Raw genomic sequence first — 25,255 nt, forward strand, 5'->3', positions numbered from 1 at the left:
GCAATGGCAGAAATTTACTGAAATTTACTGGTGAGAGGCCAGCCCAGAACACTCCCATGGCCGTGGAGCGCTGCATGAGAGCTCACTGACAGAACAGGGCCTGGACACGAGCTGCAGCCCAGCCAGGCCTGAAAGCACCTTACAGGCACTGCAAATCATAAATCCATAACGTAATCCTAAAGCTAAACGGTGAGACATGAGAGCTTTATCTCAACCCACATCAACTGACCTTTGCAGAGGAGAAGAGCACAGAACCTCAAACAAGAGGTGCTCAGCACAGGGAGAGGGAGTAATTAGCATGGCTCATGCTTTAGGCCTTGGTCCACACAGCTTAGCAGAAGAAATCAGATTTAAACATTTCAGTGGAAGTTCTGAGTCTTTCCCAATCAACTAATTAAGCTCTGGCGATTCACCAACGAGGGGCAGGGGCTGTGTTTGGTGGGAGTTGTACAAAAACAAACAGTTCCTACTGAACCACAAACCAGAGACAGAACACCCCTGTCTGGGCTTCCCTGGTCCCAGGTGGGCACCTGAGCATACACACACCCATCGCAGGGCTTTGAGAGCACGAGGACAGGAGACACTGGCTATTTGCATTTCTGCAGGGCTGTCTGGGAGTGTGCAAGGACAGACAGTAACGCTGGGTTTACAGCATTCTATACACTGTGGGATTTTTGGAGCCACTTTCAGTCTTTCTGATGTTTGTCCCACCAGTTACTGTCAGCACTCACTAGTGACTTCTGACACAACTTAAGTAGTTCAGGCGTTGCCTAAGACATACGACCGGTGAAAAACAAGTGCCAGACTCTACAGGGTTAAATGTTCTCACTTTTGAATTTTCACTCCTGTTAATTGACAAGCTCTTCCTCAGCATCCTCTATACCTTTACGGAAATCTTTAACACAATTATATTGAGCACTTCCTTTTATTCTAACAATAGTTCAGTGTGTTTGCATTGCACGTCAAGTGGCACCATCAAAAAGTGTGTCCCAGCATTGCAGGCACTACATCAACTGCTGGAGAACCATTGCAGGAAGGAGAAATCTGTAATATAGTCTGCACTGATGTTGCTAAAAACAAGCAGAAACTGCTCAAAGCAGTATGTATATGTAAAAATGGGTACAAGTAAGTTTAAAAATGCTAACTGGAGAAAATGCTAGTTCTGTAATTCTAAAAGTACCTTCAGTCTAAAGCCCTGGGCACAACACACTCTTATTGTGAATTGCTAAGCCTTGAAGTCATTCCATTTTCTGCTCTAAGGCCTCTCCACAGAGTGAGCTTCCTTTCAGCAGAGATCTGCACACAGCTCGCCACCAACGCCATGAGCTTTGGACTGAAAGAAGACACTGACTGAGACAGTGTGATAAAAAGTTCAAATCTCTTCCAGCCTTGGTGTGCTGCCTCTGTGGTGCTCCCACCCCTCACATGGCTAGAAATGAGATCTAAAGCTGAAGGTCTGAAATTGAACTCAACATGTAGCAACACACTGTGCCACCTTTGCAGAATGGGACTGGCCAAACAGCATTGTTCAAAGGGAGATATTCAAAACCTCGCTGTTCTCTTCCAGATCCAAATACTGGCAGTGGTTAGTTTACTTCAAAGCAGTCTTAAATGCAGCTATTTCAAGGGCAGGCATTAGGAGAAGAGAGTAGGATGGAGTCAATCATCTTTGAATCTTTTTAATTTAGTCTGTCAGTATTTCCTAAATTCAGTAATTGTGCAGTTATTTAGATGCTACTTCATCCATTCAAATTAATAACCAGCTACACCCTGTGTAAGACCCTGTACAAATGACAAAACAGAGTTATAAGCTGCTGTGGGAAAAATCCCAGTCTAACTTCAAACCAAGCCAGTTTCAGTGGAAAACCCAAAGGATCACTAATTTTCAGGATTCTATCAGCGAATGCGGTAGTACATGTCCAAAGAACACTGCAGGGGACAAGGGAGGTAGGCTATGATTCTTCTTAGAAGACAACCTGTTTGTGTCTCGTACTTTGAGGAAAGGTTTCAGGGAATTCATCCTAGTGTAATGACTACCCTGGTATTATTGCCAAGAGCAGTGTCTGGATGAGTTATTCAACACTTAATATCAGATCACATAAATTAACGCTGCAATGTAGGAGTGAGGGAACATGACTTTTTCAAAATAATTTTCTGCATTTCATATCCAAGAGTCGTTTTTCATTGTTCACAAAGGCAATGGCCACCCTGAATTTGTTAATTCTCTGGCCCTGTTTGCATGCCTGCAAACTTTTTCACAATGGAGTAGGATGAGAGAATATTCCAGCATGTCAAAACCAAAAAATCTTATAGAGAGTACCTTATCTGGGCTGCATAATCACAGCTCTGATCTACCTACTGCTCTAGTTTACACGACACAAGACATCTCAGAGGAACTATTTTATATCAGGATAAAGTAAAACAATAAAAATTCAACACTGCTTGTAAAATCTGCACAAAAGCTTGGTAGATAACTGGAAACAGACATTGCCCAGTAGAAATAGGTCTATTTGTATAGCAGGTTTATAAACCAGATATCTATATCTCTATATGGATATAGAGATATAGATACACATCCAGCTGTGTAACCCATGCAGGAGATCCCCAGTCCTGCTGAGAGCACAGTCTGACCCTACTGGTCAGGGGAACCATCTGCTACGGACTGTGCAAGGAGACCACAGCCAGATTATAACTAGATTTACAGATTTTAAGGCCAGAAGGGACAATTACGATCATCTAGTCTTATCTGTTCCACAACACAAGCCAAAGATTCTCACACGATAATTCCAGCATCAGAGTGCAAATACATTTTGAAAGAAAACTTACTTGCTTTAGTTTAAACAAATTATGTTTCAACAGTGGCAATGAATAAGACTCCAACATGTCCCTAGGTAAACTGTCTGACTGATTAAGTATTTTTACTGCTCAAAACGTGTGTCTTATTTCTAGCTTGAATTTGTTCAGAGTTTGTTTCCTACTACTGAATGTTGCCACATTTTTTCCCTGTTAGATTGAACAGATTTTTTTAAATCAAAAAGTCTATTTCCTGAGGAAGGTATTTGCAGACAGCAAAACAGTCACTTCTTCCCCTTCTCTCATCCTTGGGTGGAATATCCCTCCCAATTTTTCAGTGTCCTTTTAAATTATAGGAACCCACTAAAGCTTTGATGAAATTTCAACTTGATAGCAATTTTATACAGTCCAAGACTGTGTTTACATCCATAGATCTAGCAATCAACTAACAGCTCATATTCTGTTGCTTCTCTACCACAGTCCCAGGCCCAGTTCATCACTGCTGCCTGTATTTTTTCCTTTACATGTTGCTGATTTAAAATTCATATTGTTGAAAAGAGCCCACTTGACTAAGTGACTAATCAGTGCCTCCCCATGATTTTTAGCGTCTTACCATTTTTGTGCCATTGGTAAATTTTATCAACAGTGATTTTTATATAGTCTTCGAAATAATGACAAAATACCAAATAGATGGAACTGAAAGCACTGCTGTGGAACTCAGAGTTTAATGTGTCATTTCATCGCTGTATACTGATTTTTGGGGAATTTTTTTGTAGGTTTTTTTTGTTGGTGGTGGGGTTCTTTTTTTATTGAGGAGATCTTCACATAGAACAGGCTACTTTTAAGAGGAGAAACTTGATAAAACTTCCGTTCATAAAAAAAAAAAAAAAATTAATTAACTATGCTACCAGTTTTCAAGGAGTTAACCAGTTCATTCTATAATTTTATCCCAAATTTTTGTCAGGGTAGTCCTAATTTCAAGGTCTTAATATTCTTTCTTTAAGGAAATACAAGATTAGCCAGAGCTTTTTTACCTCTACAAGTGCTCTGGATCTCGCTCTGTGCTCCAAGATGGTTTGGGGGCATCTTTTTCAATGAACTTTAATGATTTGGAGACCTCTTCAGCCAGGGCTTTAAAGATTTTATCTATAAGTTATCCACTCTCATTCATTCTAAAAAATATTAAAATGCAGTGGGCTACAGCATAACAGCCTCATTACTTAATGGGAGCATAACTGTGTCATTGGAAAATGCTTATGAAAAACCATCATGCCTCTTTCTGAGAACAGAGCAGAAGAGTATTTAGTCTTCTATACCATGTCTGATAATTTCTTATCCATTCTTTTCCAGTATTTGCAAGATACCAATTGTTTGGTCTGCCAGATCCACAGAATTTTGCCCCATTTTCCATAACCCTCATAGACATATACATGTCTATGTACATCATTATTAACATTACTATTTATGTTTTTAGTTTCCCTTTTAATTTTCTTTCCTTCTGTCCATTTAAACCTAGTGCTGTGAGCTTCTTTGTTCATTTTTCATATTTAACACACCAGTTCTTAACAATCTGCCCTACACCCCACACTCCCTTTTCCCTCTGAATGCCCCCCTCTCCCTTTTAAATAAGATTCCACGAGTTATCTGTGGGTTCTGCCCTTCTGCTGCTCGTGGTGCTGTTCCTCAGTGCAGTGACAGCTGTGCACCAGGGCAAGAACCCCAAACATTTGCACTGGGGCTGTGACACTCATTTGGGGACAATGTGAGTTCCAATTGGACCCCACACATTTCTTAACAAGCTACAGTTTGCTTTCATGCAAAGCAAATGAAATCAAACATCTCATAATTCCAGAGAATACTGCTTAATGAAAATATTGAAAACATTCTCCAGCATTTTTTATTTTACCATTGAAACAGTTATTGATAACCTATTTTATCCATTGTGCAGTAGATATTTTAGAAATGAATTGCTGTATGGTTTAATTAGTTCATTATTATGCCTATTCTTACACGGTAATTTCTTTTATCATTCTAATCATTCACTTCACACTTTTTAAACCAAATGGAATATCAAAGGTTCTGTAGGATTATTTTTGGATCCTGCACATGTTTCACCACACAATTAATCTGTTTGTCAGAAATACTAGTTAACTTCTCTTTACTACTTTGCTTTACTAGTCATTTTTCTCTATTATATAAGATGAAACTACCTGTAACAGGACAGAATTCTGATAGTTTTTCTCATTTTATTAAACATTTTTTATCTGTGCACTTGCCATCACTATAAAATATTTTAATTTTAAGAAACTTTTATAATTGAATATTTTTCCTTTATTTATATCTTGTCTGCAATATTTATTTAGTCTTTTTACATGTCTTTGCTTAGTTAAAACACAGAGAGACAAATACGGTTGTTACTTTGCAGGGAAGATTCAGTACATTAATATAAACTGTACACAATTCCCCCAAAGCATATATATACGTTGTAAACCTGAAGACTTTTTACACAGCTGCTTATTGCTAAACAGTGCCTTGTCCAGAAGGGGACAATCTGTGTCTCTAATTGCTGTCACTGAAGCTGAGATTCATTATGTGACTTTCCCATTAAAATGTGAGCATTAATTTGTATAATGAAATATCACCCACTGCAGTGTTCATTAGCCATGCCCTACTGTATACTGCACATTGTTAGCTACCTAGAAACTGTAGTTAATTTCACTAATGGATATTTCCCTACTTAGTGTTTGGTAGGAAATTTATACTGTAACATTACCTCTTAAACTTTTAAGGAAATTTAAATTCAATCAATTATTTTCAACAAAAGTTTGGGATGTCATTAAGACAGGAGAAAAGGCATGCTGTACGATGTTAAGGATGGGAAATCTGGAGGAATCTAGAGAAATGAAAAGTCCTTTTAGTTCATCTTAGAAATGTAAGAATAAAGGATGTTCAATACCAAAATTGTCTCCTCTTGGAGCACACATACCCATTTTCCTTAATTATTCATATTGCTCATCCCACTACAAGCGCCTTCAGAGAATGGCAACAGGCAGTCTTTTTTTAGGAAGGAAATGTGAATTGAATTCATTTAAAACAGCACCATTTTTACTGTATTTCATCAGTTCATCTAAGCATGGTTTAAAATTGGCTAGTCACATTTCCAAGGGAAAATGCAGTAACACTGTAAATGCATATAATACATTTAATATATGCTAGATGTGTGTCATACATATCGTAACAGACTCTCAGTCAATGGACACAGCCCTGCCAAGTTTTTTTCTTCCTATTCATTTCTTTCTTAGGTTCCTTCTGTTTAGCACAATCCAAACCATCTTTCCTTTGCTCATGCACATTATCCTTTTTTCTTTACTCAAAGGATTTAATTTTGCCTGCCATTCTAGGAATATACCTGAGCATCTAATGACAGCACAAAGCCCAACTGGTCCATATCTGCAGCAGCTTCTGAGGGCTAATTCAAGGTGCAAAGGGGTGCTAGTGTCAGTCTGAAACCAGCTCCTACATAATGTGTCCCCTATCAAAAGTAGCACATCAGAAATTTTAATTTTCTTACACTTAACTGTTTCTGCACTGTCCAAAGGTCAAGGCATGCAATGTAAAACCCACACCACTTATTGTGTTTCAAGGGGGTTGAAAGTGCTCAGGAACAAAAAGGAGATGCTCAGCTCCCTGAATGAAGGGACCTTAAGTTGCTGCCTCCAGAGGGGCAAAATGACAGCTCTAGAAGCACCTGAATATGGCACATTATAGGTCTGAGATACTCAGACAGTTTTCTTCAAAAAAACTGAGCATCTCTGAGCTTTTTGTGTCCTAACCTTCTCAGCTATTATTTTATATCAAGGAGGCTGACTCCCCAAGGGGGCAGGCCCCCCACGTGCCTGCCGTGCACTGCTGTGCCCAGACACTGTGCCCCTGTCCCTGCCTGTCCTCCCCAGGGAGCTGGAGGGAGCTGGGAGGGCAGCACAGCCCATCTCTGGCCACTGGTCAGCAGAAAAGACTCATCTAAGAGGGCTTGAAGAGTTCTGTTTGTCCCCTCTAAGACCCAAGGCTCTCAAGCATTTTGGCCTGAAAATCCTTCCTCTCTCCATTCAGGGCTGTCCCAGGGGAATCTCTCATCCATCAACTGTTTTTACAGTTACAGCAAGAAAGAGGAGAAACTGATTTCACATAATTATGCCCTTTTCCTTCTATCACATGGGAACAATCAGAAATCCTATCTTACTATCTCCCCCTTAAATCTCTTCCTGCCTGAATATCCCTGAGCTACACAAGAAAAATCCTCTACAGTTGAGTTGGGACAAAACTGAGTGTGCTAAAAAATTGATCTTTTTTTTTAATATATTTTTTTTACCTTCACAGGCTTATTATGCGATAGCAAACTATACTGAAACCAGGGCTCAGCATGGAGTGGGTTGCAACCATGAAATATCCAACAGAAAAAAGAAGCAACCCAAGCCACTGGCTAATTCTTCAAAAACAGAGCACAGCTTCCTCCTCTTATGCAAGATTAAGCTGCTTCTCCAGCTTTTTTGGGCCAACTGCCACAGAGGCACCTCCTGGCTGGATCAGGGTTTGGGTCTGCTCTTGGCATGAGTGCCAAACCAGCCCAGTCGTGTGCCTCCAACACACAGATGTTCGAAGGAACCTGACTTCTGCTGAACTGCTTGAGCTCATCTCTAACAAACAGGTGCTGTGAGAACAAGAACAGTAATTGAGTTAATGTAGTGGAGAAATACAGTAAAGTGTTTTTTATCAGTCAGTTATATGATCCAGGCATATAATAAAGACAGAGTGTGACATAAAAAGGCAGGAAACTGTCCCTGAGAAGTATGAGCTAACCAATGTTTGTTTAATAACTGATATCTATTACATCATTTCCACTTACTGCAAAGCAACTTAATTTTTATTTAATAACTCTAGTAATTTGCCAATTTACATTTTTATATTATTTATTATGATTATTTCCAATATGTAAAACATTGTTTCACTTAAACATACTCTTGTCATTATTTACAAATACTTTGTTCTCAACCTAATCGAAATTGATCTTTGCCTATTTTAAAATTATAATGATTTTTAAATACATTGTAAATGTTGTTTTCATAGTTTCTTTTTAAAAAATTTTTGTTATATTATACAGTTTATTTTTTTCTTGTTTTAATTTTCTGTAGCCAGTATTAATATGCAATTTTTATGGAATATTTCCATTGTAATTAATTTACTTTCCATTAGTTCTAAGGCACAAATACCAAATGCATAATCACTGCCATGTTTAACTTAAGAACAAAGTGCTCACTACATAATAAAACAAAATGAAAAGGTGGATAATCTCATGTTATTTTGAAGAATTTTTTCTTTAACCTCCACAGTTTTAAGATTACTTTCCAATAAAATAACTACAATTTCTTTACTTTTACTATGTTGGAGACCATACAAATATGGTTTACATCAGGTTTCTTCTTTTCCCCTCCCACAAAGTTCAACACACAGAGAAGAATATTCTTGCCCTGAATGGTTTGCAATCCAATCAGACAAAACTACATCAGGGTGCCAAATTTTAAATTTCAGTGTAATCTTACTCAACAATGCAAAAAAAGAAGAACAAAAGTACAGTGAACAAATTCTCCCATTTCAACAATGAAATTTTTCCTTTAAATAATTTTAATTTTCTATTTTTCAAAATCAGGCCTCACAATAACAAACCCAACATTAAGTATTAGACCAGTACATGCACATATGAGAAACATGATTGCTGATTTTGGGGAGGGAGGGAAACATTGCTTATCTGGTATTTCAGTGAAATAAAAATAAAAGTGAAATTTTTCAAGTAGGAGGTATAACTAGAATGTATTTCTTCATATAATTATTTTATCTTCCAATTAGGAAAGTAGCAGTAAAAGTCTGAAATTCAATTAAAATATAGTTTAAAAAGAAAATTACAATTATGGGGCCTATTATGTCTGTTTCCAAAAGGAAGTATCCCAAATCTCCAGTTTTAAGTACTCTCCCAAAGCCTACCATGACAATTAACACTGGGAAGAAAGCAGGATCCTATTGACCATATTCAGAATTTCAAACTACATCAACAGGACCTGAGGATTACAACATTTTATGTCAGAATTTAACTATGGATAAAATCTTCTTAAACACATAATGGACCTTGCCACTTTCAAGCAAAGGAAATATTAAATTTAAATGTAGTGGCTAGAAAAAACTAGCATTGAAAGCAGTCCTCCCAGTGAGAGAAATACCAAAACAAAGTGAATATCCAGCCCAGTAGCAAATCTCTGTAGGGTAAAATGCAGTGATTGTTACTGAAATAAGATATGGGAAATTTTACCACGATGCAAAGCATGATAAGTTTTATTACTTACAAGTAGTAAGTCATGTGAGTTCTAGTGGGGAGAAAAAAGCAGATCCGTGAAGCTGATGCATTCATATGAACAGTGAGAGGTTAAAAATGAGCATGCTAAATGGAACAAAAATAGTAACTGAGAAAAACATACAGAATCCCTAAGCAGATGCTAAGGAAGGCCTTTGAAGCAGTTAGTATAACTAAGTCTGAAACCAATAGGCTTATGCCTATTGAAGGACAAGGGTAATTGAAGGAAACAGTGATGAAGCAGGGAAGGAGACAGAAATAACCTCAACTGGGAAAAGATGATTCTATTAAAGTGGTCTTTATCCAACAACACATTCCTTGTGCTTTTATTTAAGACTGTCATACATCTTTCTCAAAAGACTTTCTCCAACTAATAAGTCCAAACTACAGTGGGAATTAAGGCTCCTAGGCACAGTTTGTGTTAACCCCCACACACACGAGGCTTGTGCTCACTTGTTCCTCTCACCTGTGTGTATTCTCAAGTGGACCTTTAAGTGGTGGGATGTTCTGAAAGTTTTTCCACAATATGGGCAGTCTTTCATGGCAGAACCAAGGCTCCTGTCTCTCAGTAAAGCTGGCTGCTGGACTCCTACAGATCTCCCAGCTTCTTCTCCAATGTCTGCAACACAGAAATGTTCTCACATCACTTCAGCACATGTCAGAAGTTGTTCTCACTAAAACTGCTAACACAACACAAAGTTAAACATATCAATACTACACCTGTCTGTTTCATTCTTTAAATCTGACAGAATGCTGACAATTCATGTATTTTCTTGTTATTGTCTTAAATTATTTCATCTTTCCTATGATTTTAAGCAGCATATGGTACCTTTATATACTGAATTATACAAGAAAAGAAACAGCTGTGTCAGCAGCTGGTTTGATTTCTTCTTTTGCTTAGTTCCTATTAATTTTTTCCCCAAAAGTTTGAGATTGTTGTTTTGTTGAATCTATTTAATTTATAAGTATTGTGAAAACCTGTAGGCTTTTAGAGGGAAAAAGTTTGCACCAGAGTATTAAAACCTCCTAAAACAAGAGAATTGCAGTGACAAGGGTTCCAACAGCACTGACAGTTTCTACATACAAAGCTAGCCAACTTCCCCTGCAACATCTCAGCATTGGAATTACGACAGGCAACCTGGAGAGTGGCCTAATATCATGTGAAAAACAATGAAAAAATGGTCAGATGAGGGGGAATTCCTTCTCCCTCTCACCCGCAGCTCCTGTGTTTTCTCCTTCAGTGTTCACAGCTACACTTATTCTTTGCATCATAACACAATGGGTGAGACTCCAGGACACCTCTTCTCTCTCCTGATATAAAGAAACAGTCATTTCAGCCATCTTGAATGAACTGCTTTTATCCAGGCAGGCAAGGAATAAAATAACTTACAAAAGACTGATATAAAAATTGCAGAAAAAAAAAAAAAAAAAGTAAGGCATTAAAAAAAGTAATTATTCAAACCACACAAGGCTCATCCATTATCTTGTACAAAGAGGGTCATGCAATATCACTGTTAGCATCAATTCAGTATCACTATAAGCACCAGTTCATAATTTCACCAAAAACCATGGCAAATGTTGGAGCTGTGACCCGGACTGACTCTCCTGGCACGTCGGGAGCAGGACACATGGACACAGCATCACAGCCTGTGCAGAGCTGAGCTATCTGGGTTAGATCCAGGTGGGGAGCACAGAGTTAAAACCTGCACGCAGAGTCTTGATTATTTCAACCATAAACTACTGACTAAAAATGTTCTGTCTTTACCCGTCTGATACGTAACTAAAGCTGTCAGGAAACATAGTGCAGTTTACACAGCATTGCCTTTTAAATGGAAGTAATGGGACATAAGAAAGACTTAAATATTTGGCTCTAATAAAATATATTCTCACAGTAGCGGAGACCCAAATACCACGTTTCTGGAAAAAGTAACACTAACAGGCATTTCAATACATATTATAAAATGGTTCCTCTAAACTATTTTGCTTAAAGATGAAAGAAGAAGATGATAGAGCTATCAAAAAGAAAAAAAAAAGCTTATCTCAGTCATGTATGTAATCAAGCTATTACTACTTTTCAAAATGAAAATCTGATAGTTTTTACATCACATTCTTGTTTAACATTTTCTGACTGTTCTTAGACTGCAGAGTCAAAGCATAATATTTAAGTTAGAAAGCTAGTAAATGTCATTTTGAATTATCTTCAAGTACATAAAGTTCCATAGCACAGGAGTCTATTTTGTCTTTGTGAGTCTAGGAAAACATACACAGGTGGTAGTCTATAATTCCAATATACCTAAAGAGTTTAGTTTTTCTCTGTTTTTACTCCTCAAAAGTTGGATATAATTATGGCATAAGCCTCTTGGGGAAAAAAAAATGAATTCCCGAGTGCAAAAAGATTTTTCTGAAGTGCAAAATACAGAATGCATGACGATAAACTGCAGGATTTTATTTTGGTTTTCAATAAATACTATATGAGCATTATAGATAAATATATAGATAAAGTTAACAAGCCACTCAGGAGGAATTTACAGAAAAAGTCTACTAGCTGTGTTTTGCTATATGTCACTCTAAATGATGGCCTGTTATCCATTTGCCTTTTATCTTTCTATCTAGAATATGTGTGGCCCAATAAAAAAGAATAAATTTGTAAGATGAACAGCTCTCTTTGCAGATTTAAGAGTCTAATTTTCACTTTACACAAAATTGAATTTTTTCAAGGGAGCAAGACGATGGAGTTTACTCTAGCACTAATCCCTCTGAAAAAGCAAACTGAAAACAACAATGAAGCAAAGAAAGATGTGGGTGGTCTGAAGAGTTCTCTTTTAGATTTAAGTAGACATACAGTAGGTAGCTCCAAAGGCTTTACTCCAACAGGGGCCTTACCTTGAAGAATTTTTCTTCCCACAGTGAAAGCATTCCTAAGACTTTAAAGCTGGGCTGAGGGGTTTTCTTTTGAATTCCTCTGCCTACAAAGCCCACCGAAGCGCTGGAGGCCATCGCTACCTGAATGAGCAGCTTTACATCTAAGTTCTTTTATTTCAAACAATGAAAAGATATGTTCAAGGCTGCCGACTCTCCCCATCAAATGCTAACCCAGCTTCTTACTAGGGCCCCATTTTGACACATTGTACCTCTTTGTCAAAGCACTTAAGTTTAAAACGTGCTTAACTTTAAAATGTGTTTAAGTCTTGCTGACTCTGCTACCAAGGTTTTCTTATACTGATTCTCTCAAAAGTGATCTGTGGAAACTAAGGATGAAAAAAGAAAAGACTGACAAGAAAAAAAGTTAAGAAGCAAACTGAAGAATACATACTATGCCAACATCAGAATATTTTTGGAATGAAAAAACCTTATCTTTACCAATAATCATGTATTCTACACCTCTGATGTTCCCCCTTCTCCTGTTATTGAAAGCACCTTCTTAAGCAGAACATCTCAGTTCTGTTAAATTCTGCTAAATTGTAGCCAGAAGTAGTTTTACAGATCTTCAGAACTAGGATTGGCCTCCACAAATTAATTTATGATTTACTCAGGATTTGAGCTATGGTTTTGGGAGCTTCTCAATTCTGAGGATAAAAGATCAGGAAGGAAAGGGAACAGTTACTTATCTTCCAGCCATTGTGGTTCCCTGAGTTATGGGGTCTATATGATGTGCACTTGATGCACGTGGGATTACACTGCTTTTTTTACTATCCACTTCCATTAGAGGCAGGTTGGCATCCTGAATATCTTCCTGCCCATCCCAACCTTTCCTGATTAAAGTGCAGGAAATAAGAGACTAAAGTATGTTATAGATGTACATACAAGATGTGAGATTTCTGAGCCTTGCCTCTGAAGTTACTCTCACTGAGCTTTCAATGCACTTTTTAAGTGTCTGTTGACAGCAAAAATCCTGGACAGAAATGTGGAAAGCAACACTCAGTTCTAAATGTGAAACTGGTCTTTGTGCCAGTCTAAGGACAAGGAGCAGCTGTGAGTCCCCAGTTGCTCTGTGTGCTGTACCTGCTGGGCAGGCAGGGAGTGCTCCCTGACACTGGACACAGAAATTCAGCCACAAGGCAGCTTCTGGGGAGGAATGACAGGGACATCTCTTGCATACCAAGCCTCAGCTGTACTCAGTGTGACTGGGCCCCTGTTCTCAAGCAAGGAAAGAAAGTTCACTTCAACATCTGTATCAGAAGGTAGCGATTAACTGCATAACCAAAGAGCCAATTTGCCCAAAATGTGAGCTAATTCATTTGGCATGCAGACTGAAATAAAAATTAACCAATCCATAAGATCAGTATTTGAGGGATTGCCTTTCTTTAGACAGATGCCCAGTTCTCAGGAGAAGAGGGCCTGAAAGCCACCACAACTCATCTCACAGGGAGATCAGGCTGGTTCCACATCACTGCCACAGGCAGAAAGGAAGTTTCCACAGAGACTGATAATCCCAACAAACAGTTTTGGAGCCAGGAGCACTTTTACAGTAGAAGGTTAAAGTAAAGTGAGAAAGACACCAGTGAGCCCTTTTTTGCAGTCAATATCTTACTGCTGGTTTCAGAAATGGTCCAGCCAGGAATGAGCCATGGCCACAGCCAGCATTGCCCTCAGCACACAGATACAGAGGTCACAGAGAGAAATGCCAGCTTAGTGGATATTGCCAGAAAAGACGAGACAAACTGCGATGGACAGTGAGTCTGTGTACTCAAAGCAGAAGCTATCTAGGCAGTCCTGTGAAGAGCAAAATCCTCTGATATTTCCATATATGTTCTGTACGACTGATCCACCTGTCTGGAATGAGCCCATAAAAATGATTAGAAAAGGGTGGATTGCTTTTGTAAAAAGAAAACTGTTTTCACTTGGTGAGGCAACAGCACTGACTTCAGTCATGATAGCAGCCAGATTCTGAAAGGAGCATCTACACACATGTTCGATAAATTTCACCAGAGTATTTATTTCCTGTGTGTATGTGAAGGTGCTGGGATTCACCAAGAGGAGCTTTCCTGTTCAATGGAGCTAAATTGCAGCCCTCATGGAGACCAAATCATCAGTGAAGTCAGTTGGAATTTGTCGACACAAGGTTTGCCAAATTAGCCAAAAACAGGCAATCACATGGAAAAGGTAATCAACTCACAAAATAGGTAATCAGACTTACAAGTATGTGTTTGCTCTTACGCAATTTTCGACACTGTTAAAGAACCCTTTGAAAGTGTGGCCAGAAGCCTTTAAAGCTGCACATAATCCCAGGTTTTCATATATTTCTGAAATTCAAGATGTTTGTAGTTCTTCAAACCTGCCTGTAAAAGTTAATGAAACGTGGTGCAATGAGAAGTGGTAGTGACCACAGCTATTTTTTGATGACCTGTAAACCACCCAGTTTAGCCCATCTTGTGGTAAGGGAATCTAATGTCAAAAAGGAGTTAAAGGATATTCAGTGTGTTAATCCTGTCACTGCTGTCAGCTTCTTGCAAGTATGCCTGAACTCAACCACCTCACTCCCTGGGAAGCAACACAGTCTGTGCCAAGTTTCTGGGAAAATATGCTTTACCTTATTTGCCTATTCCTAAGCAAAAGCTTTAATAATACTGAAAATAGTGGAAAATAAGATATAAAGAGAGATATAATTAATCATATTTTTCTGGCTACCTGAAGTAGCTTCAATTAGTACTGCCTAATGTAAATGAGAACAGAATCTGGCCCTGTGCTCATAATTTGAAATTAGAACCCTATTAGTGGATGTCACTACACTTTTTTGCTAGAGAAGTTCATGGTTTAAAATGAAGGTTTCTAATATTACTAAATATTACAGTTACATTTTAGGCCTCCGGAAAGAGTTACTAATGTCTTAGGTCAGGAACAACTTGCTGTCTCTATTGTTTCATCAAGGATTTAGGTTTTATAATGACCATATTAGGGAATCTTAAGCTGTTAGTATGGATTGGCAGAGAATTTGTTTAAACACAGAGCTATTTTAGAAGAGAATTGGAAAGGAGGCCTACTAGTGAGAAAGCAGCATTCACATTGTTTGTATTATTAGAAATAAACATTATACAAAGGTTCCACTGGTAAATAAAAAGATACCATGTCTAACATGACAATTCCCTCTTAGCCCTCAGAACCACACAGACAAGCAACAGGCACAAACTGCCCTGCCTCTGTTAACAATTAGTCACTGGCAGAGTTAAAATACAGTCTAAATTAAACTGAAGCAAAAGGCCCAGAACCATTTGTATGAGGCAAGACTTGCAACTTGTGGAAGTGGCAGCCACAGCCGACACCTTGGGCTGCGGGGGAGTAGATGGGTGTTATTGCAAGCTCAACAGGAAGGGAGCCAAAGTATTGCAAGAAATTTCTTAGTGACTGGTGATGTGGTGGCTGCACACACACCTTAAACCCTCTCCTGGGACACCACACATTTGAAGATTGGTGGTTTTCACACCCCATGGGTTCAAAACACTGCATGGCTATACTGTATGTATGCAGTGCTGGTTATATCTTAATGCTTTTCATTGTGGTACTCTGAGACACATGCAAAATCTGTGTATACAACACAAAGAGACATTAATGGAACACTTAAAAAAACAAGATTTTGTTAATCACAAAATGTTTCTTATCCTCTTCTTTTCATTTCAATCAAATTCCCTGTAGAGGTTTTTCCTGGAGTTCTTAGCAGTCTTACTTTTCAATTTTTTAAAAAATTTTAAAACCTTTTAAGATAATCAGAGATCAAACACATTTTCTGAGTGCATCATTTTAGCTGTTTCATTTCTTTGAAGAATCGTCTGACCAAAAGACATAGAAAGTCAGATTTAGCACTTAAAACACAAGGTTTTTTATTTACCATTATCTGACAGAGCTCAGTTTTGACCAAAAATTGAGCATGGTGAAAAAAAATTGAGAGGTTTTTTTGTATGAGACCTCTTTAACTGTTTTGTTTAGGGTTTTATTCTAAGAAAGAAGACATCTTATGCACCTTACAGTATCTTTCATTTAACAGTTGGCAGAAAAAAATTCCCAGATGAACACTGGCCTGTGTCTTTCTCTTTAACCAGCTGAGTGATCCAAGCTTTTAATAAAGCTGTTCCAATTATTGTAAAAGTCATCTAGTACCTTATAGCCACAAATATTGACAGTTTATTGCACAACACATTCATGGCATTTGAAGGTCACATCATACATAATACATACACTTTTATAAAAGTGTCTGGAACAAAGAGATACATGATCAGCAATTACATCTTACCATTCAAGGGTATGATTTCATACTTATTGAAAATGAAATACTATAAGAAATGCAAATTGTTAATAAAACACAAAATAGTTCATTTTCTGTATTTATTGTTTGATTAATCAGCAGTACCATGTTCAGTTGTAGAAAATCAATGGAATGCCATTCATGCCTCAAGAAGATTACAGTTAAATATCATTATCCTGCAAGCCATCACACATACTCTTAGCTCAGCATGAGAAGAAGTAAGGTTCAAATTTGAATCTCACTACTGTACACCTCTCCAGCCCTACTGAGTTCAATGTAACTTCAACACTTACATTTGAGTCAGGACTTCACCATATCGTTACAATATTAGTGTTGATAAAATTGAATTTGAATAAAATTTTAAAGAGTGCTGAAGATTTTTTAAAAAAATATATGCACATGCAGGCATGTCAAACTTCTTCACCCTCTTCCAGTTCCCCTGGTTTAAGGCCGTTCTGAAAACCACACATGCATGGTGTAATTAAAATTGTAAATTTCAATTTATTCAGTCAGACTTGGGCACGGTCCTTCAATGAATTGGATATCAGAAATACACAGAGCAGCATCATGCTTGTTCTTGGTTAAAGAGTCTTCACTTTTTTGATATTACTGCTAGCTTCTGGAATCTCCAGCTACCCAGGGAGAGCTGAGCTAGAGGTAAATGACCATGGATCACTACATGGTTCCCCACTACATTATTGCCCCAAAATCAATTTTGGCAGTTTGTTTCAAAATTGCAGAATGCAAAAACTTCTTTCTGAAGCCCTTAACATGCAAAACTTTTCCACCATCCAACTCCTTCACTGGATTTTCAGATCTGCCACTCCGAAATCATGACTTTAAAATCCCACTTCCTTAACCTGGCTGTGTAGATGAAAGCAATTCCCATCCCAAATCACCAAACTTGTCAGGTGAGGTTCATGAAATTCCACTAGACTTGTGTAATCTTTCTACAGGAGAAGTGGAGGCCTTAGAAGCAAGTGTGCTTGGCTGTTTATCAGAATGTCATTTATCTAGTTTGTGCTAGTTCTTGCTTTCTTCAGAAGAACACATCTGACCTGCCAGGACATCCACACTCCACAATGTGTGTCTCCACAAGCAAAGCAGCTTTTGGACCTTTTGGGCTTAAACACGTACTCATGGATCATTCCTTGGTATTTCGCCAGTGGTCTTTGTCATGTACCCTCAAAATTTACTTTGGTGTCCAATTATGCTTCTGACATCAAGGTTATTTCCTCAACCTTTCATATGACATACTTCTTATGGTTTTCCCCTTCCTTTCTTAAAAAAAGCTTAGAATATTCTGGAGTTTTACCAAAAGTTAGTGTGAACAGCAATCTGTGATTTTCAGCAGTTTTCTTAAGCAAACCCTAGACTCACCTGAGTTAGCTTTGATCCTATCACCTAAATTTGAAATGGGGACTTGATTACTGACCAGAGAGAACAAAGTCTTTCCAAACTTCATACAGATTGTATACTGCTTTTGGACAAAATTCCAGTGGGGAATCTAAGCAGAGAGGCTATCCAACTGGACCATCTTTTGGATTTGTATGTGTTATTTGTAGGCAGGTGTTCAGGTACCAGATGGCTTTAAAACCCATACTAAGGTTATAGCAGCTTCTACAAGCTGTCTGCATCATATTCCCATCTCTGAGATTTGCAGAGTGGCTACATGGAGCTTGATAAACACTTTTACCTAGCATTGCTCTCCTGATGCCAAGGCTAGATCAGATATCCAATTTGGGAGAGTTGCCTTACAGTCCCTCTTTAATTAAGTACTCCTGATCTCCCACTCCTGGGATGGATTGCTACTGCTGATTAAGCTCCAGAAGTAAGGATCTGTGGAGGCAATTTCATGAGGGAGAAAATGAAGTTGCTAGCTAATCAACTAAAATCACCATTAACTGGACTTCTGTGAATGAATATGTTGCCTTCTCCTTGCATCCATACTTACCCTGTTTCTTCCACGTTAGCAGCTCTACAACCCCACAAACCAGAGGGGTAAGGGGTTTTTCACCATGACCTCTATCTTTTTCCTAAAACACTTGTGGGACAAACAGAACAGTTTGGTGCAGTGTGCAGGCTATACAGTGAAGGAAATCCAAGATGGTGCCACTAAACCATAGAAAAAATGATGAATCTGAGAGGAAGAAACCTCTGTTGAAACTTTTTTCTCTAGATTCTTCTCATGTTCCTGATAATGCAGTCTCTGAGACTCTAAAAAGTGCAAACTAACACCTACGTCCATTGATATGTTTAAAAATATTTTGACTACTTGTATAGAAAGATTTATTAATTACACAAGCCAAATTTCACCCTCAGTTTTTGAGTTTAAAATGAAATCCAAAAAACAAATATTTTTTTTCAAGTGAGAACCACAGACCTGCCTTTATTAGTAGTAGCTCTCAGGGCACTCAGGTATCATTGGGTAAGTTCTTGACTACTATTGTTCAATTTTCATTATTATTATCTTATCACAGAGTAGAAAAATCAGCCCAAAAGTGCCAGTAGCAGGTCATCAGATTTTATAAATTTCATTCTACTAAAGAGAAGCATAAATTATTTAAAATGTCACAGGAATGTCTTTCTGTGGACACCAGTGAGAAAAAAAAATACAACAAAAGAATGAAGCACGTAAAAGGAACCGTACAGGTAGCTAAATTACTAATTTCCCCCTCAACAAAATGAGCAAGAATTAAAGACTCTCATTCCATTTACAGGTTACTGATTAGAGAGGTGCTGACAGAGTCTCTAAAGAGTGAATAATGTCATGGTGTGTGTTACATTTGGACTATGATATGAGAGACTTTCCAGTATTTGTATTTTCTTATTTTTAAATTTCCATTGCTCCTTTCAAACTAAATGACCACTTTGAGCTAATAGAAATACTTTTGTAAATAATTTTTCTTCCATTTAACTTCTTTGGTACAAGCCACTTGAGGATAATTTCCAATTTCTTTATCCATTTCATAAAAAAAAAGACAAACCTGTATTTGAATAAATACTTACAAGCAACTCTAAACTGCTGAATCTACTTTACTAGCACCCTTTTTCTATAAATAAAATATGTTAATTACATGAGTTTTGCTGTAATGGAAAAATATTGATTAAATTCATTACACTGAACCTTGAGAATGGATCATTTAACTCTTTGGTACAGGTTTTTTCCTCATTGTTTTAAGAGTGTACTGTGAGAATACTGAGAACATGATATTATCTGAAAGGACTAGTTAATATTTTTTTATACTAATGTATCTCAAAAAGTACATTACTAGGTCAACTCATAACCATGTTTTGTAAAATAGCTTTAATGTACAGGGATACCGTGACATGCTATTTGTGGGCTATAAAAATTCTGAAAGGTTGCCTAAAGAGTTGATCTATCAATAATCCAGTTTTCATCTTCTACTATGAAAATATAAATTTTTTTCATCTGAACTACTCTGATCAAAAGAAAAATTAAAAAAAAAAAAAAAGAAAAGAAAAAAATGTTTTGAATGCTGTCCTCTGATTTAGCTGAGCTTGTGGCAATAACTGGTTTAGGCATAGGCTTCAGTATGCTGGAATGATCCTGAAACTAATTTTGCATGTGTTGGAGTTGGACTGTGGCCATGCACGTCAGTATGCTGGAACAGAGTTATCTAAATCCTGAGCCTTATTTTACATGTGCTGGTGTTGGACTGTGGCCCTGCAATCTTTTAGGTCTCCATCTGTAGCTATCAAAGCCAGGGTGTGCCCAGCCACTCGCTCCTGCTCACTGCTCCCTTCCACAGAACAGCTCCAGGCTCACAACCACCCTCCCCACCCTGGGGTGACTGGGAGCTCCTCAGAGTCCTGGCCTGCCTCATCAACCTTTCTTTAAAGCCTCTTTTGCCATGACCAGCCTTTTGCAGAGCATCTCACCAGGATCCTAGGTGGTTATCACATCCCACATCAGTGAGGAGAAATACCAGCCTCTAGGACAGATGTTTCCTCAGATTCAGCACATCGATTCCTCTCTCAATACCAGGTAAAACAGCCCTCTCATTTTTCAGCAAGCTATGAAGACCACGGTCACACAACTGATGGAAGACCCTTCCTAGTTTCCCAGCCTGAATGCTTCCCCTGCCATCAGCCAAAGGAATTTGAAGTTAAGAAGGTCTAGTCCAAAAGCTGGTGATTGTTTACTCCTGGAGAAGATGACAAGAAAAGATCAGGCACTCAGAGGCCACAGTACAAGAAACTCTGGCTGTGCACCAGTCTGGAACACCCACCCAGGGGCACTAATGGGGACTGAGCAAAGCAAAGTCACTGTACAAGGTCCTTATCACCCCAAGGTGAACTGGTAACCTCCAGGGACGTACAGGCTGATGGCAACAACAAACAAAATTTTTACAAACCTTCTTTTGCTTACTTCTAGCTCCTCCCCATTAATCCACCAGTAAATGCATATTTTAACCCATCAGGAGCACCTAAAAAATTAGGAGATAATCCAGACTGGCTTGATCTGCAAACACATTTCCCTACCAGAAATTCTGTCTCTATGGAGCCCAGCAACCTGGGGAAACAACTTCACACTAAGCTCAAAATTAGAAATTTGAATGAAGATCAGGCATTCTTCTCTGGCTGGACAGACAGAAGTTATCTTACTGTCTGCCTCAGAGACAGAGAAAGACTTATTTTAGAAGAAGGAGAGTTGTTCTATCTCTTAACTTATTAGCAATGCACTTTCTTCAAATTCCAACAGCAAAAGAAATTCAAAACCCAGGTAGTCTGCATGCACGGAAGCACCTTTTGTTTAATAAATAATTCAAGCATGTATTCCTTTTTAATTTAAAAACGGTCTGACTGAACAGTCAACAGAGTGAACTAAAGTTGGCAAAATACAGTGTTGAAAAATTAAAAAGTGTATTCAAGGCCGTATTCATTTGCTTCACTTCTCATATACTGGAGAGACAGGCTGTGCTGAAGTTCTAGCTTTTTTCTTTTTCTTTTAAATTATACACATTCAGTCACGTGATGCTCACTTGCCTTTGAAAGCTGTCTTGCCCTGGAATTAGTCTTTCTCTCTTTCTGTTGCTAGTACAGCAGCTGCTGTTCCTCTACCTCATGAACATCATCAGAAATTCAGCCAAAATGTTCTCGCAAACTCCTCTGCCATGCCTGTGAGGGCCAGACTTAGTCTATTGACCATCTTGGAAAACAGAAATGTTATAAAACCTTGTGGAAATATTCAGATCATCATCATATTGATGGTCCCATGTATCAATAAGTGTATAGTGAGGTACAGGAAACACATCTGGCAGCAAAAATCTGCAGATACCGATGCATCGACATCCATCCCAGGACTGAGTTTGTAACACACTATTGCAAATGAATAGAAATACTCAGGATCAGCCAAGTGCATTTGGTAGTGACTTACCCTCTTGAGACAGCCAAAAGCATACAGCACTATCTTAAACATGATTTCACAGGCTCACTTTCTGTAAAATAAAATTCTTAGCAGTAAGCAGTTAAGAATAAGAAAGAAAAAAAGGCAGAGTCAACTCTTACACAGCCTTCTGTGCCACAGTTTTAAAGACTCTTGAATCTTGGAGCAGACAGAAAGGAAAAAGTAGTTCTGTGGAGAAACCTCCTTAATTCAGATTTCTGCATCATCCTCAGGCAGAAGCAGGTACTTAATGGCTTCCTAACACTGAGCAGCCTTTAAGCCTCTGCTCTGCTGAGTGTTTGGTTCCCATCACTCTGAATGCCTTGCCCATGTTTTTCCTTTCTGATCAGCACCTTGTGGAGCAATGACCATTCTACAACCACCAGAAAACAGCCACCAACTTGAAATTCCCAGGCTGATAATGCTCACATGACATTAAATGCTGACACAAGGAAATCTTATCTCAGAGAGGTCAGACATGCAGGAAAGAAGATCTTTACTGGGAAGAACAGGGGAAACCTAACCCTTATAAAGTAACATTGCCTTTATAGAAAATGACTTGGCAATAAGATCTTTCAAAGTGGACATATTTATTTAAAACTCATTTTGGACCTTCTGGATGACAGAAATGAGTCACTTTTAGGAGACAGGAGTTTCACAAGTGCATCCTCCTGACTACTACACATCTAATGGAAGAAGAGCAGGCTTTCTTCAAATTTTCCCTATTCTAAAAATTCCTGCAACATACAGGACGAAAACAGCAACCAGACCAGACCAGACCAGACAACTTTGTGCAGACAGGAAAATTTCAACATCTTCCATTGCTCTGACAAAACCACCTATGAATGATATGTCCAAAATGTATCTCTGGATCTGACAAAGAATGGACAAATGCATCAGATAACTACAGAGATTTAGACACAACTCCTCCCCTGCAAGTCAGAGAATCTTCATGTTCTAATTTTGGCCGATTACTGGCTTGCACTGAGACACTCTGCAATAAGTACCATGTCAGAGAACAGACTGATTTAAACCCTGAGAATGCAGGCTCCTGCATTTGTGCAGACACGTTTCCATGCCTTTTCAGGATGGTAGTAGTGGGAGCCACTCCAGCAGCCTGGCAAGCCCACGCAGAATTTGGTACATGACAAACTGGCTCGCACCAGATTACATTTGAAAGCTGTCTGCAGTGGGACTGGCCAACCTAACAAAGTCATGCATGGGGTTGAGGAAAGGTGAATGGCAGCATAAACTAGCCAAATGAAACTTAAATAATTCTTACAATTTTACTAGTACTGGTTCTTTTCTGGCTAAAAATTCTACAGACACATGTCCAGTCCTGAGGGTCATAGGTATTTGTTTGAAAAGAGAGCTCTTATTTCTATTGACTACTGGGCAGTGGAGCTCACTGATAGATGCTGAAATATTATAATAAAGGGTGGATAAACAAACAGTATCTCCCTACTGCTGACATTTTTTCATCATAAAACCGCAGGAGAATAGCACTGTGTACCTAAAAAAGACAAAGATGGGAAGATGCAACTTCAGAAAGGCAGCTCAGATACCAGACAGGATGCTGAGGAGTGTTGCAGATCAGTGGAACTGATTCCAGAAAAGAATTGCTGGATAGTCCATCATCTGCAGTACTGCTCCTGTTAGTGCTGTTCACCAAACAGCAACATACTTCCTCTCTGTGTTCTAGGGTTCTTTTCAATTAATGTTTGTTTTAGTTATGTTGAATCACTGCTCATCTACTAAGATATTATTTGATTTAAAAAAAGAAAAAAATCTTTTCTTCTTGGTTACATCTTCACACAGGTTTTTTGAAGTAGGAGAGTAAACACACAGTCCCTATGATGGCAATTTCCATTCATAGTTTGACAACTAAATGTTGCGATGTTACTTGAAACTCCTGCCTCTTATCTTTCAATTTTTCTTTAGGGAAAAACAGCACAGAAATATACTCTGCCATCTATTTGAAAAGATGCAGATATAATCCACCTATGATGATGCAATTTTTGGAACTAAGACTGTGATCCAAAAGAACAGTCTGATCTACATTTTAACCACAGTTATTACAATAATAAAACCAAACACGGTGATTCTCCACATATTTATATTTATTCTGATAATGCTTTGCAAGGTTTCTGGTTGAGAATGCTTTACATAAGTAATCATTATTGAAAAGCTTCCCTGAAAAATATGTATCTTAAGACCGTAGTCAAAGCAGAATTATAGATAGGAGATATAGATATGCATCCAAATCTTTCTTTGCTTTTCATCTGCGGTGCAGAAGTTGCTGGCCATCAAATGTTTAAATATCTGAGGGTCTTCTGATGGCCAGAAACCTGCAACATAAGACCAGTTAGGGGCAGCTGACTGTCAACATCACAGGAAAACCCATCTCCTCTGGCATTGCCAGGAGCTCTGTTCAGCACGGTCATTTGAGGCAGCGATGGCAAAGCAACCTGTCCCACGGAGCCAAGGTGGCTGGGAGGTGGCTGAGGGACACCTCAGCATGGGAACTCATCCAGATTCCTGCAAGGGACCACACCCCTGTGGAGGAGCTGCACTTCTCTCAGAGCTTGGACAGTTTCAGTGTGTCTGTCTGCACCCTAACAAACGCAAAGGCTTTCTCTCAAAATAGATTTTCATTAACTTGCACTACCAAAACCTCCCCTACGCAAAAACAGAAGGAAGTTTTGTAGAAATTCAAAGAATTCTCTCACTCAACAAATTTGCTGCATTTTTAGTACTCAGACTGCTATTTAATTGTTTCAAACTGTCAATCTGCTCACACCAAGCAAAGGAAGTCCTTAAGGGTAATGTTTTTGCTTAAGGTTGGATTTCACCTCTAATACTTGAGTTAGAAATTCTTTATTGCGGCAAAAAGCCATCAGAAGGGTTAAACATGTTTAGTGTTAAAATCCTATTAGTAGGTGTAGCTTGGGAACTGAATTACCTTAGACTGCCCTAAATATCCTCCTGACCAGACTTTTCAATGTACTCTTTTGATTTATACTTGCACCCTTCATATCTTCAACTGCCATGGCTCCTCCAGGTACAGCAGGTCCCTGTCCCCATCAGAGTCTGCTATGGATGGCGTCAGTGCACAATTAAATGTGGTGTAATCCACCAGGAAACACCACAGAACCCAAAAGCATTCATCACTCCACAAACGTCAAAACAAAAGGGTTCCCCGTAGAGACAGGTTAAAACATTCAGAAACACCAAGATGCCTTAATATTGACAGGAACTGATATGTCTTACTTCTAGAGATTTTTCTTTTGCATGGAAAATTAACCAAATAAAACAACAACAAAAACTCAAAACCAAATTAAAGATAATCAAGTTTCTTCCCATCCATCTGAACTCTGGCAGAAACTTTTTTTGACATATGCAGTCTCAGTGACAC

General features: G+C 38.5%; 1 protein-coding gene across 1 annotated transcript in view; it reads right to left on the bottom strand.

Annotated features, from left to right (window-relative positions):
• Nucleotides 1–25,255, bottom strand: part of ZNF536 (zinc finger protein 536) — a 233,264-nt gene that overhangs the window by 120,600 nt on the left and 87,409 nt on the right. Inside the window, exon 3 of the mRNA XM_063410529.1 lies at nucleotides 9,660–9,812. Within this exon, the coding sequence (XP_063266599.1) occupies nucleotides 9,660–9,812 (153 nt within the window). The remainder of the gene's footprint in view (nucleotides 1–9,659; nucleotides 9,813–25,255) is intronic.

The sequence above is a fragment of the Prinia subflava genome, chromosome 13, assembly GCF_021018805.1.
Source record: "Prinia subflava isolate CZ2003 ecotype Zambia chromosome 13, Cam_Psub_1.2, whole genome shotgun sequence".
Taxonomy (NCBI): Eukaryota; Metazoa; Chordata; class Aves; order Passeriformes; family Cisticolidae; genus Prinia; species Prinia subflava.